This window comes from Myotis daubentonii, chromosome 3 (genome assembly GCF_963259705.1).
Source record: "Myotis daubentonii chromosome 3, mMyoDau2.1, whole genome shotgun sequence".
Taxonomy (NCBI): domain Eukaryota; kingdom Metazoa; phylum Chordata; class Mammalia; order Chiroptera; family Vespertilionidae; genus Myotis; species Myotis daubentonii.
Window position 1 is genome coordinate 80,400,375 of NC_081842.1, and position 13,683 is coordinate 80,414,057.

The window sequence follows — 13,683 nt, forward strand, 5'->3', positions numbered from 1 at the left end:
GTTTTCCTTGCTTTGTTTCTTTCTCTTATGGTTTTTCTAACTCTTCACCATTCTTTCTTAGCTTCCTTTCTTGACCTCTCTTCCTCCAGAAAACCACCAAATATTGATATTTTCTTGAGTTCTTTTCTCAGAATTCCCTTTCCTCACCACACCAACACCCACAGCTTTGGCTGTCACCAACTGCAAATTCACATCACTAGCCCATCCTTTTCCAGACATACACTTTCCACCGAGGGTTGTCTTTAGACATATTGTTCTCCCCACTGAACATTGGAATACACTGGGTACTTCACACTCAGCATGTCTAAAACAGAACTCACCTCCTACCTACTACCTCCACCTTTTAAACCATCCTCCCCTACCAAAATCCTTCAGCAACCAAAAGTTGTATCCCATTCCTGTATTCTGTATCTTGCTGAATAGCTAGTACTTCTCAATAACTCCGTTTTCCTTATTCTGCTCTCCAATCTCATTAGTCACTAATTCAAATTAACCATACATCATAAATATTTCTTTTTTAAAAATAAATATTTCTTGTTTGCACTCCATCCTCTCTAGCCCCATAACCATTGGGAAATATACACTCCTCTTGTCTTTCCTCCTTGTTGCCTAATGGTTCTTTAAGAATGCATACCTGATCAATTAATTTCCCTTCTCACAATTTGTCATTTGCTCCTTGCCAACAGTATAAAATCCAGTTATTGGTGGCTAGTTTTTCCTTTTCTCATCCTGCAATTACATCCTGTGCTGTAGCTTGTGGAAAGTTTCCTCAGGACCCATATGATTTTCTTCTTCCTCTTCCTCTAAATTCATTGATTTGAGAGAGAGAAAGAGGAACATCGATTTGTTGTTCCACTTATATATGCGTTTATTGGTTTCTTGTCTGTGCCTTGACCAGAGTTCAAACCCACAATCTTGCTGTATCTGGATGATGCTCTAACCAACTGAGCTACCTGGCCAGGGCCCCATATCTCTGTGGTGTAACATTTATTTCTGCCCCTGCATTGTATATAGTGTTCATTCTTCTTGGTATAGGGATTAAACCTGTAACCTCCTCTGTACAGCTTTTGCAGGGCAATCCCTTGCAGAATAAGGTGCCCAACATTTATGTTTCCACAGTCCTCATTATACCTGGTTATTCTTGCATTGTACTGATAGTGTCTTTTATACTCATCATTTTCATCACTCTGGACCATGAGATCTTTTAGAACAGAGGCTGTATCACATCATCCTTGTGTCCCTGTATCCCTGGTAGTACCCAGCCTTTAGTGAGATGTTAGTAAGAGTGCAGTATGGGCCCTAACCGGTTTGGCTCAGTGGTTAGAGCGTCAGCCTGCGGACTGAAGGGTCCCAGGTTCGATTCCAGTCAACGGCATGTACCTTGGTTGAGGGCACATCCCCAGTAGGAGTGTGCAGAAGGCAGCTGATCGATGTTTCTCTCTCATCAATGTTTCTCTCTAATTGATGTTTGTAACTGTCTATCCCTCTCCCTTCCTCTCTGTAAAACATCAATAAAATATATTTAAAAACAACAACAAAAAAAAGAGTTCAGTATGGTTCATTGTCTTGCTCAAAGTAGCCTTACCTTTCGATTTCCTGTTCTTGTAAATTGATGAATTCATCACTCTTCTTCATGTATTCTTTATGTTTTCTCTTTTCTTCCTCTAACTCCAATATGGTTTGCCTATGAGATTTTTCTACTATTAAAAGCTGTTTCAGAATTCGTCTGTGAGATTCTTTATGTTTTTCCACAACTTTGTCCAACTGCAAAAGAAAATAAATGTATAGTCTGTTAACTATAAGTCACTCATAATGTTGCTATCTTTCATACTTCTAGAAATGTCCAAGTTTTGTCTAATTCAGCAATGGATTTCCTTGTTTCGTTTTTAAAATTTCTCTTGTTCATTGATACTTTTTGATGCATTTCAACACAAATGTAATCTTTTTACGTTATTATTTTCCCTGCAGAGAGAATAATTGGTGCCTCTGTAGATGTCAACAGTTCATGCCCTTTCTGACACTTCCTTCTCTCTCCAAAGAAACTATTAGGGATGATGTGCCACATCTTTGATTCTGTAGCTGCCCTGCTGATCTCTCCTGCCCAGTACTTCTTATAATACTCTTACCAGTCTATGCTTCTTGGATCCCCTAATCTGTTTTTCTTTGTATATGTGTGTTTTTGTCTCCTTTTTATTAAATATATTGGGGATGTGTGTTTTTTTTTAAATTATGCATCAAGGTGTTTGAGTATTTAAACATTTGTTAATTCTGTGTTGGTATGTAGTGTGAATGTGACCAAATATAAGCATCAAATTCCTTCTGGTTTCCATGACCTACTTATTTTTCTGTTATAAAACTATCACCCTATACCTGATTTATGTATTTGGCTTCCCTACTAGACTGTGAACTCCCTGAAGGCAGGGCCTACATTTTATTTTTCTTAGACTCTTATAGAGTGACTTGTCTATAGTAGGTGCCTAGTATATGTTTAAAGATTGAAAACAAAATAAGCAAGCAAGGAATCAAGAAAGAAAAGAGGGAAAGAGGTTGAAACAAATATGGCTCGGGATCTTTGGCCAGTGATAAATTGAGATCTGATTAAGAACATAATTTTGAAAGCATGTGACTTTTTAGTTTGTTAAATACTAGGTGCTATAACTGATAATATTGGTTGATTTTACCCTTTGCCTTTATCATAAAAGATTGAAAATTTGTGACTCTGAATTAAAAGCCAGTATAAATTGTACAGTCTTAAAAAGCACATACTTTACTAGGAATCCAAGGCACAAAATAGCCAAGCCATTCCAGAATAAGAATAAAACAAAGGTGCACCAGCATATAGGACCTAATTAATTTTCTTAGACCTCTAAATCCTTAGGCTGGTTTTCTAATATTGATTTATAATGGTGTTTTAACACACACAAAATACTTTATTATGCCATATGGTGTTGAATTTTAATAAATGTAACCAGTCCTTTTGAGGAAGCTGAAATTGCTAAGGTGCATTGCCTGCTGGTAGAATCACTGTTAACTAATGACCATCTTCTGAGAGGGAGGTTATAGCGTTTGTCCTAGGTCTCGAGTCATTAAAGTGAATTGTAAAGGAAATTCACATGAACTGCTTTTGGAATTTGACAGTGAAATAGTGAAGGATCAGGCTTCATTAGGAAAGTTGTTAGTTGACTTAGGAAAACATTTATTTTAATTTGTATAAGATCAGTCCTAGAATTAATAACTAAATGAATGATTAAGGGAAGCTTCTTAAATGCAAGGAAAATGTCTTTTCCTTAGATGTCTTGAAATTATATGGATATGGGTATTAAACTTCATTTGCCCCAAAGAGAGAAAATAGAAGACTTATTTAACACTGTTGTTTTCCATTGCAATTTTTTCTCTTTATATTGTTTGTTTGTTTGTTTGTTTGTTTGAAGGGACAAGGAAGGAGGGAAAGAATCATTGCTCTCTGTTTATTGCATGTCCTTTTAAGTGGTCTCCCTTCCTTCAGCCTCTCCCCCTTCCAGCCTGTCCTCTTCAGTGATCTTTTCACCAATGGGATTACTCCGCTCTCCTATTCAGTGCCAAAAGGTCTTTCACCACTGGTCTCCTGACACTTTCTCCCCATTCTCAGTCCATACCTTCCCATTTTTCTTACCCAACCTTTAGCCACACTGGACTTCTGGAAGTTCTTAGAACTTACCATGGTGATTCAAGACTCCTTTTTTTTTTTTTTTCAGTACTGAGACCTAGAAACATTTTTCCCTTCTACGCAAAACCTTTCCTGTTCTTCCTTTGTAGCTTTCTCTGATTACTCCTGGGTAGAAGTGTTTGTTCCTACATATCAGTGAGGTGCCCGATTCTCTGAGTTTTTGTTTTTTCCCTTTTAATCCTGACCCAAGGATATTTTACATTGATTTTTAGAGAGAGTGGAAGGGGGTGGGAGAGACAGAGAGAGAGAGAAATATTGATGTGAGAGAGACACATTGACTGGTTGCCTCCTGCACACACCCCAACCAAGGCCGGGGATGGAGCCTGCAAGCGAGGTACGTGCCCTTGACTAGAATCAAACCTAAGACCCTTCAGTCCGAGGGCCAACGCTCTATCCACTGAGCCAAACTGGGGAGGGCTGATTCTCTGATTTTTTCTTCTCTCACATTCCATGATTCTTGAAGGATGACTTGAACTTGCTGCATGCTATTTAATGCAACCACTGAGAAGCTCATTTTGTCAACAGTGATCATTGAAAAGCTTATGGAATAGTGGTCTGGCAAAGGGAAAGCTCCCCCAAAAAGAATTACTTATTTCAGAGATGGCTTAGCATATACCTGAAGTTTTATTTTGTGCCTTCATTTTTCCATGCCCAAAAGGCCTGTTAGTAAATATGTCAGTGGTTCTCAGTTTAGCCTCTTCTTCATTCCTGACAGATTGAATGATGGACCCAAGCCTCCCTGAACTCATTTCATTTCTCCCCACCCCCAAGTGTGGGAGCTTGACCACATCACTGAACCTTTATGTATTTCAGGTTTCTCATTTATAAATTAAATTGATTCTTAAGGTCATTTCTAGCATCACAGTTTTCACAAGGCAACAAGTATTTATTAATTACCTGTTCTGTGGGGCTTAGTACAGTGGTTCTCAACCTTCTGGCCCTTTAAATACAGTTCCTCATGTTGTGACCCAACCATAAAATATTTTCGTTGCTACTTCATAACTGTATGTTGCTACTGTTATGAATCATAATGTAAATATCTGATATGCAGGATGGTCTTAGGCGACCCCTATGAAAGGGTCATTTGACTGCCAAAGGGGTCACGACCCACAGGTTGAGAACCGCTGGCTTAGTACTATGATAGTTGCCATGGGGAATGCAAGAGAAGTTTGAAGCCTCAGTGCTTATACTTTCACTAGAGGCCCTGTGCACGAAATTGATGCGTGTGTGTGTGTGTGTGTGTGTGTTCCTCAGCCAAGCCTGCAACCTCTCCACTCTGGGACCCCTCGAGGGATGTCCGACTGCCCATTTAGGCTAGATCTCAGTGGGATCGGGCCTAAACAGGCAGTCGGATATCCCTCTCACAATCTGGGACTGCTGGCTCCCAAATGCTCACTTGCCTGCCTGCCTGATTCCCTCTAACCACTTCTGCCTGCCATCCTGATCACCCCCTAAACATTCCACTGCCAGCCTGATCGACACCTAACTGCCTTCCCCTGCCAGCCTGGTCCCCCCAAACTGCCCTCCCCTGCAGGCCTGGGTCCCCCCCAACTGTCCTCCCCTACAGGCCTGGGTTCCCCCCCAACTGCCCTCCCCTGAAGGCCTGATCCCCCCAACTGCCCTCCCCTGCAGGCCATCTTGTGGCCACATGGGGGCGGCCATCTTTGTGTGTTGGAGTGATGGTAAGTTTGCATACTGGTTGTGACTAATTAGCCTTCAGGACTAATTAGCATATCCCTCTCTTATTGTGTTGGAGTGCTGGTCAATCTCCATACTGGTCGTGACTAATTAGCATATCTGGGCTAATTAGCATATCCCTGTCATTATGTAGGATTAGGAAATAAGAGACGCATGCATGAAACTATTAGGAGCAGCATAAGGTGGTGTATCATTAAGTACTAAGGAACTATCAGACCACTGCCCCCTTTTTATCTGTCCCTAATTACAGATTGAAGCATGGGAAAGAAAACAGGAAGACTGGTCAGTCATTTCAGGAAGTGTTGGGGCAGAAAGACTGAAAAGATGGCTCCTAATGTTTATGGTTCAGTGACAAGCTTCCTGCTTATCATTTTAACTTGCCTGATGTCATGTCCTATTCCCAACCCCTAATACAATTCAACTCCTTGCCTAGGACGAAGGAAGTACAGTGTATTTCACTAGGTTAGATTTCTGATGTTTCTTCATGGTCAGAGGGAATGAAGAACAGAGAGGTTTTCCATCTTTTGGCTTTAAGTTGCATAGTATATGTTTAAAAATGAATAATGACCACCCTGATTTTAGTTTCATCTTCTTTCTGTGCAGTGATTTGGTTCTGTTTGTTCTATTTTTTCTTTTCCACTGGCTGTTTGAAGATTGTCCTTTTCGATGAAGCTAATACACAGAGCAGAGAAATTGGCCATTTTAGTAGATCAAAGGGTAACCAAATATATTATTCATAAAATATCCCTTCTTCTTCCTTGTCTCTATTGAAACCTGCTTTTCCTGGGTAACACTGGAACCTCTGTTTTTATAGAGACTGCTCATTCTCTCACTGCCTCCATATCTCAGACTCTGGAAATGGCCCCATGATTTTCATGGCTCTCCACCACCACTGCCAGACCCTTCTGAAAGTGATTCCTTGTTCTCATTGTCACCCTTAATGGTGGTAGTCTTTTCTCGTTCCCATTTTGTTCATTTACTGAGCTTCAGGCACATTCTTTTTTTAAAATCCTCTCTGGGGATATTTTGTCCATTGATTTTTTTTAGAGAGAATGGAAGGGTGGGAGGAGAGGAGGGAAACACACACACACACACACACACACACACACACACACATATTGATTGGTTGCCTCATGAATACACCCGGACTGGAGCTGGACATCGAACCTGCAATCCTTCTATCCATGGGCCAATGCTCTAACAACTGAGAAAACTGGTCTTCTACATTCTTAACCACCTCTCCTGTATGAACTTCTTTGCTCCATTCCTTTTTGTCTCCTTCCAGCCCTTGTTTTGTCCATGAATTTCTTTCTTATACCTTTGAGCCCACCTCTGTCCCTTCAAAGTGTGCCTACAAACATGGTCAAGTCTTCCTTTCTAAAAGTGTGCACACATGCTTACAGAGAGAGAGGACGAGGAGGGTTTGCCATGAAGCTTAAGTTTTAGGGTCCTTCACTTGCATGGGCACCTTCCAAGGTCCTGCCAGTGCCCTAGCAATGTGTTCACCTAAGTCATATATTTAGTAAAATTTTAAAATAATACATTTTAATTATAATCAGTTAAGACCCCTGTCTTTTTCCCATTTTTACTTATCCACCATCATATTTCCTTTCATGGCTGATAGGTTTGGAGAGTCTATGCACATTTCTGGGGTCCTGCTAAAGGGAAGTTCAGTTGGTTTCATAGTTACTTCCATATAGAGGCAAGTTATTGCTGACCATCTTGATGTACGAAAGGCTTCAGAAATGCCACTGTGCCAGCTAACCCAGCCATTGTCAAATAAAGGGGAAAGGCCAGAGGTTATATTTCAAAATGAATGTGTCCTTGGTGGTTTCTAGCAATGGAAGTTTGTGGATTGAGAGGAGAAAGGTTCAAAATATATGGGACCAGAGCTAATCTTTGTAAATTTCCCTTTTAATTCCTAGCTTCAGAATTTCTCTTGCTTCCATGTAATCTCATCCATGCATTGAAGAGTGTGAGATAGTTTATCTAATGTTTTTATGTATTTTTTTAGACATATAATTTCACTCAATATGTGTCCACAGTGTTGCTGGAAATGGAATTCCTTTTGTTCTGCCTGATTAATGCCCACGCATTCTCTGGATCTTGGCTTTCCTGATTCTTCTATTTAAATTTGACCCCCCATTGTACTCATAGTGCTTTGTGGTTTTAAACACAGAAGTTAGTATATGTGTAACTGTACACTTGTGTGATCATGTTTTTTATCACTCTGTTAGACAATAAACACCCTGATTACAGGAACCACAACTATATTTATACATCAGCTCTCCAATAAATATTAAATAAGTGAATACAATGAAATTTAAAAGCTAATTATATGTTGTTTAAAATAAGTATTCTAGCCGAAACCGGTTTGGCTCAGTGGATAGAGCATCGGCCTGCGGACTGAAAGGTCCCAGGTTCGATTCTGGTCAAGGGCATGTACCTGGGTTGTGGGCACATCCCCGGTGGGAGATGTGCAGGAGGCAGCTGATCGATGTTTCTCTCTCATCGATGTTTCTAACTCTCTATCTCTCTCCCTTCCTCTCTGTAAAAAATCAATAAAATATATTAAAAAAATAAGTATTCTAAAGGTTGCCCTAAGGTAATGCTAATAAGGTATGCAGATTCTTTTAGCTATAATAATCAACACTAATAAAAGAGAAAAATGGTAATTGGTGTACGACGATACCCTTTTCATTGGCTAATCAGGGCTATATGCAAATTAACTGCCAACTGAGATGGCAGTTAACTGCCAACAAGGTGGCGGTTAATTTGCATATGTAGGCACAATGCAGGGAGGGGAAAGGGAAAGCAGGAAGAAGCCCCCTGCCACTGACAGTGATCGGAAACCTAGAGGGGAGCTAAGAGCTGGGGGGCAGGGCAAAGGCGGCCCTGGGGCCGCCTTTGCCCTGCCCCCCAGCCATGATAGGAGAATCAGGTGCCTTTTCCGCCCTGGCCAGTGATAGCAGGAAGTAGGGATGGAGCCAGCGATGGGAGCTGGGCACGGTCGAAGCTGGCAGTCCCAGGAGCTAGGGGTCCCTTGCCTGGGCCTAAAGCGAAGCCCACGATCGTGGGGCCGCTGCAGCTGCGGGTCCCCGCTGCCCGGGCCGGATGCCTAGGCCAGAGGCGTTAGGCCTGGGCAGGGGCGGAGCCTGCAACCGCAGGGAGCTGGGGGTCTCCTGCCCAGGCCTGACACCTCTGCCGGAGGCCTCAGGCCTGGCCAAGGGGCCGATCCGGTGATTGGTGATCGGAGGGTGATGAGGGTCAACTCCTCTGGCCGAGGCATCAGGCCTGTGCGGGGGGCGGAGCCGGGGATTGGAGGGATATGATGGTCCCCTTGCCCAGGCCTGAAGCCTGGGTCAGAGGCATCAGGCTTGGGCGGGGGATGGAGCAAGCGATCAGAGGGAGATGGGGGTCCCCTGCCCTGGCATGATTCCTGGGCCAGAGGCCTCAGGCCTGGGCGGGGGTCAGAGCCAGTGATCGGGGGGAGTTGGGGGTCCCCTGTCCAAGCCTGACACCTCTGGCGGAGGCGTCTGGCCTGGGCAAGGGGCCAATCAGGCGATTGGAGGGTGATGGGGGTCTACGCCTCTGGCCGAGGCATCAGGCCTGGGCAAGGGGCAGAGCCAGCAATCGGAGGGGGCTGGGGGCAGAACCAGTGATGGGGGGAAATGAGGGTCCCCTGCCCAGGCCTGACACCTCTGTCAGAGGCATCAGGCCTGGGCAAGGGGCCGATCCTGCGATTGGAGGGTGATGGGGGTCAATGCCTGAGGGCTCCCAATATGTGAGAGGGGGCAGGCTGGGCTGAGGGACACTCCCCCCACACACACACACACACACACACACACACCCAGTGCACGAATTTCGTGCACCGGGCCCCTAGTCCTATCTAATAAAAGAGAAAAATGGTAATTGGCATACGACGATACCCTTTTCATTGGCTAATCAGGGCTATATGCAAATTAACTGTCAGCCAAGATGGCAGTTAACTGCCAACATAGGCGCAATGCTGGGAGGCGAAAGGGGAAGGAGGGAAGAAGCTGCCTGCCGCTGACTGCATTCGGAAACCCAGGCGGCAGCCAAGAGCCAGAGAACCGAGCTGCCTTTGCTCGGAGAAGCCAGGCCTCCTTTGCTGGCTTCTGTGATAAGAGAACCTGGCCACCTTTGCCGGCCCTGGGCCAGTAATGGGAGAAGCTGGGTGGGGCAGGGAAGAGGCGGATGTCTGCCTGGCTTCTCAGATCACTGATCACCAGTGATGGGAGAACACCCAGAGGCGGGGCCAGAGGCCAGGCTGCATAGCTGCCTGGGGACACCATCTGGACCCCAGGGGCGACGCAGCCAGGCCCCAGAAGGAGACCCAGGGCCCGGGGCTGAGTTGCAGCTGTGGTACGCAATCCAGTGCTGGGCTGAGGAGACCCAGAAGGAGACCCAGGCGCCGGGGCTGTTTTTGCCGCTGGGGCACGCAATCCGGTGCCCAGGCTGAGGAGACCCAGGGCCCGGGGCTGCGTCGCAGCTGGGGCACGCCATCCGGTCCGGGGGCGATACAGTCAGGCCCCAGAAGGAGACCCAGGCACCAGGGCTGTATCGCTGCTGGGGCACGCGATCCAGTACCTGGCTGAGGAGACCCAGAAGGAGACCCAGGGGCCTCGCAAGAGGAGAGTCTCCATGGTCAGATGGCGTGGTGTCGGGACAGGAATAAAGACCCGAGGTGACTCAGATGCCTGGCCACAGGGTTAGACCAGCCAGCAGGGCCTTTCAGTTGGGACTGGGGTGGGGGTGGGGCGAGGGAGGCAAGCCGGAAATAGAGAACTACAACTCCCAGGAGGCTTAGCGGCCAGGGCCTGGGTGCCTGGCTGTGAAATCGGATGGGCTGTAGTTTCGCAAGCCACTTTAAAGTAGAGGCTTGCAAGGTTGGAAGTTCTGCGCCTGGAGCCAGGGAGAAACGGAGCTGGAGCAGAGAGAGGGGGCCATGGCAGCTGTGGGCTTTGAGGAGTTTTCAGCACCTCCCGGCTGGGAGCTGGCGCTGCCTCCGCTGAAGGTGGTCACATCCTGGAGAGCGAGCTTGAGACCGAAGTGGAGTTCCTGTCTGGGGGTCTGGGCAGCTCCAGCCTCCAGGAGCTAGACGAAGAGGAGGAGGCAGCCTGAGGCCAGCAAGGGCGGCGCCAACAGGAACTCAATCCAATCGCAGGAAGTACCAGGCGCTGGATCGGTGCTGCAGGGAGATTGAGCAGGCGAAGGAGCGGGTCCTGAACAGGCTCCATCAGATATAGAGGATAACATGGAGACTCCAGCAGGAGCGGAGGTTCCTCATTTAGGTGCTGGACTCCTACGGTGACAACTACCGGGCCAGCCAGTTCACCATCTTACTGGAGGACGAGGGCAGCCAGGGCAGAGACGCCCCCAACCCAGGCAACGCTGAGAACGAGCCTCCAGAGAAAGAGGGGCTGTCCCCACCCAGGAGGATGCCAGCGCCCACAGAAGCCAGCAGCCCGGCCCCTGGCGAGGGGCCCAGCAGTTGGAAGAGGCGGCGAGTGCCATAGGAAGGGCACTGGGCAGGAGTCCCGCTGACTCCGGAGCTGGCCCCCGTGCAGATAAAGGTGGAGGAAGACTTTGGCTTCTAAGCCCTCGAGGCTCTGGACTTAAGTTGGGTTTCTCGGGGGCCAGACAAGTAGCTGCCCTACCCCACCCTAACCAGCTCCCCCTTTGACTGACCCCCCAATAAATGGACCCGATGCAAAAAAAAAAAGCTTATAGAGGCATGTTTATAGGATCAAATAGTATAAATATAGATGTAACAGGACAATAAAAAGAGAACCTGGCTATGATGATAACCTGAATGCTGCCTCTGTGTCATTCCTTCTTTGGGAACCCCTGGACCTGCTGGGGCTGGACCCCAACATTCCTCTTCTTATAAGGACTTCAGTGAGATGGGCTAAGGGTCCCACTGGAACTGCCACAATTTAATGTAATCCCCTCTTTAAAGATCTTATCTCCATATACAGGTACATTCTGAGGTTCTGGGGATTAGGATTTTAACATACATTTTGTTGATTACCCAAATCAGCCCTTAACAACCAGCATGTTTCAGAAAGTAGATTCCTACAGGGTTATTTACCAAACATTCAGAAATATTTTTAAAAGAGCTAAGCCCCTCGCCCACCGTGTGGGCCCCTCCCAGCGAAGAGCGAAGGCCTGGGTTCCGGGCACCGGAGGAAAACTGGTGCCAGCAGCCAGGGGAAGGGGCCCCCAAGGGGCCCCAGATTGCAAGAGGGCACAGGGTGGGCTGAGGGACCCACCCGAGTGCACAAATTTTTGTGCACCGGGCCTCTAGTAAAAATGTAATATGCTAATTAGACTGGACAGCAGGACGACCTTCCAGACGACCTTCCGGACAGAAGCCAGGGCTGCAAGGACTGAGGCAAGCTGCCACAGCTGCGAGGGCTGAGCCCCTTGCACAAATTTCATGCTTCGGGCCTCTAGTATTCTTATATTTTTCTTCATATCTTTTTTGGAAGAACTAATATGTTAGGCCATTAATTCAAGTATTTTTTTAAAGGTAACTTCTCCTATGGAACACTAGCTTTGAAAGCAATAGGAGGCCAAAACTGTTGTGGACTATGTTCTTTCGTCTTCCTCCCTCTTGACAACCCCGCTACTCCCTCTCCCCATCCTCATCCTTTGTTCCAGCTCCCAGGCCTCCACCAGTTTTTTAGCTTAAGTCAGTGTTTCCATCACGTGATGTAACTGAGAGCAGTTTCATCTTGTAAGTTATTTTGCCTTAAGAATATATAAATCCTTTTTAGTTTACCCTAGACGTGGTTTAGATTTTTACATTTTTCAAAAAGACCATTGTGAAGAAAATAAGAGGTGGGAGAAGGTTTATACCCTGCAATGGGAGAAAGCAGAGATTATTTTCTTAGCATGCACATCCTTATTCTGATGTAACTAGGGTGCAGTCACAGACGTCTTAGTAGGAATGCTGTCCTCTTTTTCTTCAGCTCTATCTAGGGAACTCTTCTCAGAATTCCCCTTTACTGTTTATTCTCTGGATACCTTCCTTTCACCTGTTACTTCCAATTAGATACAGGAAGAGGGCAGACAAATGGGTTGTTGGGTAGGTAGAGTTATGAGGGACTCCGGGAAAGACTGATAGCTGAGGAGAGACACATATATAAGGGGAAAGTAGAAGGCAAGAGAAGAAAGTGGGCAAGTGATGAAGATGGGAATGTGAGAAGTGTGTGTGTGTGTGTGTGTGTGTGTGTGTGTGTGTGTGTGTGTGTGTGTAGGGGTACTTGTTGGGGAGTAATCAAAGGAGGTTGGATTTGTGAAGGAGGGCTAAATTATGGATAACTTTTAGGGACAAGCATTTGTAGAGGGTCAGGGTGTTTCCAGTTTTGCATGTGTGCAGCAGAATTCTTTTGTAACAAAACTTTGTCCTACAGATTTCAGCATAAGTTTGAAAACATGTTGTTTCATTTTAAACTGAAGTGTTGAGGGGTTGTGTCATTTGTGGAGTTTTGTCAGGATATGTACTGTATTATTAATTGGCATTTGTGCTCGTATGGGTTGGGGAATTTGTATCTCATGCTGCTTCACAGTCACTATGTTGGGATCCTAGATACAATTTTAACACTATTGATTTGCAGCTTCAACTCCTCTTGTTTAAAATTTGGATTAAAGCACAAGTTAACAGACGTTGGGTGGTCTCATCCTCACCCCTCAGAAAAGCAGATCCATATGACCAAACTCCTTCACAATTTGGCAAGACGCTAATCCTCTCTCATGAGACACCCAAGACAAGAATAGCAAGGACATTGGAGGTCAGTCCTGAGGTGGGTTGCCAGAGTATATGCAAGGGAAATTTGTCCAAAACTTGCTTTCACTCTCTCCAGCCTTAACTCATGCTCCTAGTTGTTTCCTTTTTGTAAAAATGAAAAATTATGAAAATTTCCATTGAGGTTTCAAAGGAAAATAGAAGAATAAAATAAGGATGCCAAAGAGTTTCAGAAATGTCAGCAAGTAAAAGAGCAAGCAGTACTGCATCTTTGTGCAGTGGTGGCCCTGTTGGTACTGCTCATCTTTGCTGTTGTCATTGCTGGCACGTGTGGTGATGAGAGGTCTCTGCTGCCATTAAACTTTTGAAGGAAAAGGAGGATATGCACTCATCTAAAATATATGCTTTTTCTAAACTCTGTTTCTTGGGCAGATCTTTATATCATTTCTATTCATGTTCAAAATTTCTATGACATAATACCTTAGTGTTTTCAAAGAAATTAATC

General features: G+C 45.5%; 2 protein-coding genes across 2 annotated transcripts in view; one reads left to right on the plus strand and one right to left on the minus strand.

The window, feature by feature from the left end:
• The window catches only part of CMSS1 (cms1 ribosomal small subunit homolog), a 418,346-nt gene that overhangs the window by 125,815 nt on the left and 278,848 nt on the right, over positions 1–13,683 (plus strand). The gene's annotated exons all lie outside the window — the stretch shown is intronic.
• FILIP1L (filamin A interacting protein 1 like) overlaps positions 1–13,683 on the minus strand; it is a 131,202-nt gene that overhangs the window by 115,625 nt on the left and 1,894 nt on the right. Inside the window, exon 3 of the mRNA XM_059687965.1 lies at positions 1,586–1,764. Within this exon, the coding sequence (XP_059543948.1) occupies positions 1,586–1,764 (179 nt within the window). The remainder of the gene's footprint in view (positions 1–1,585; positions 1,765–13,683) is intronic.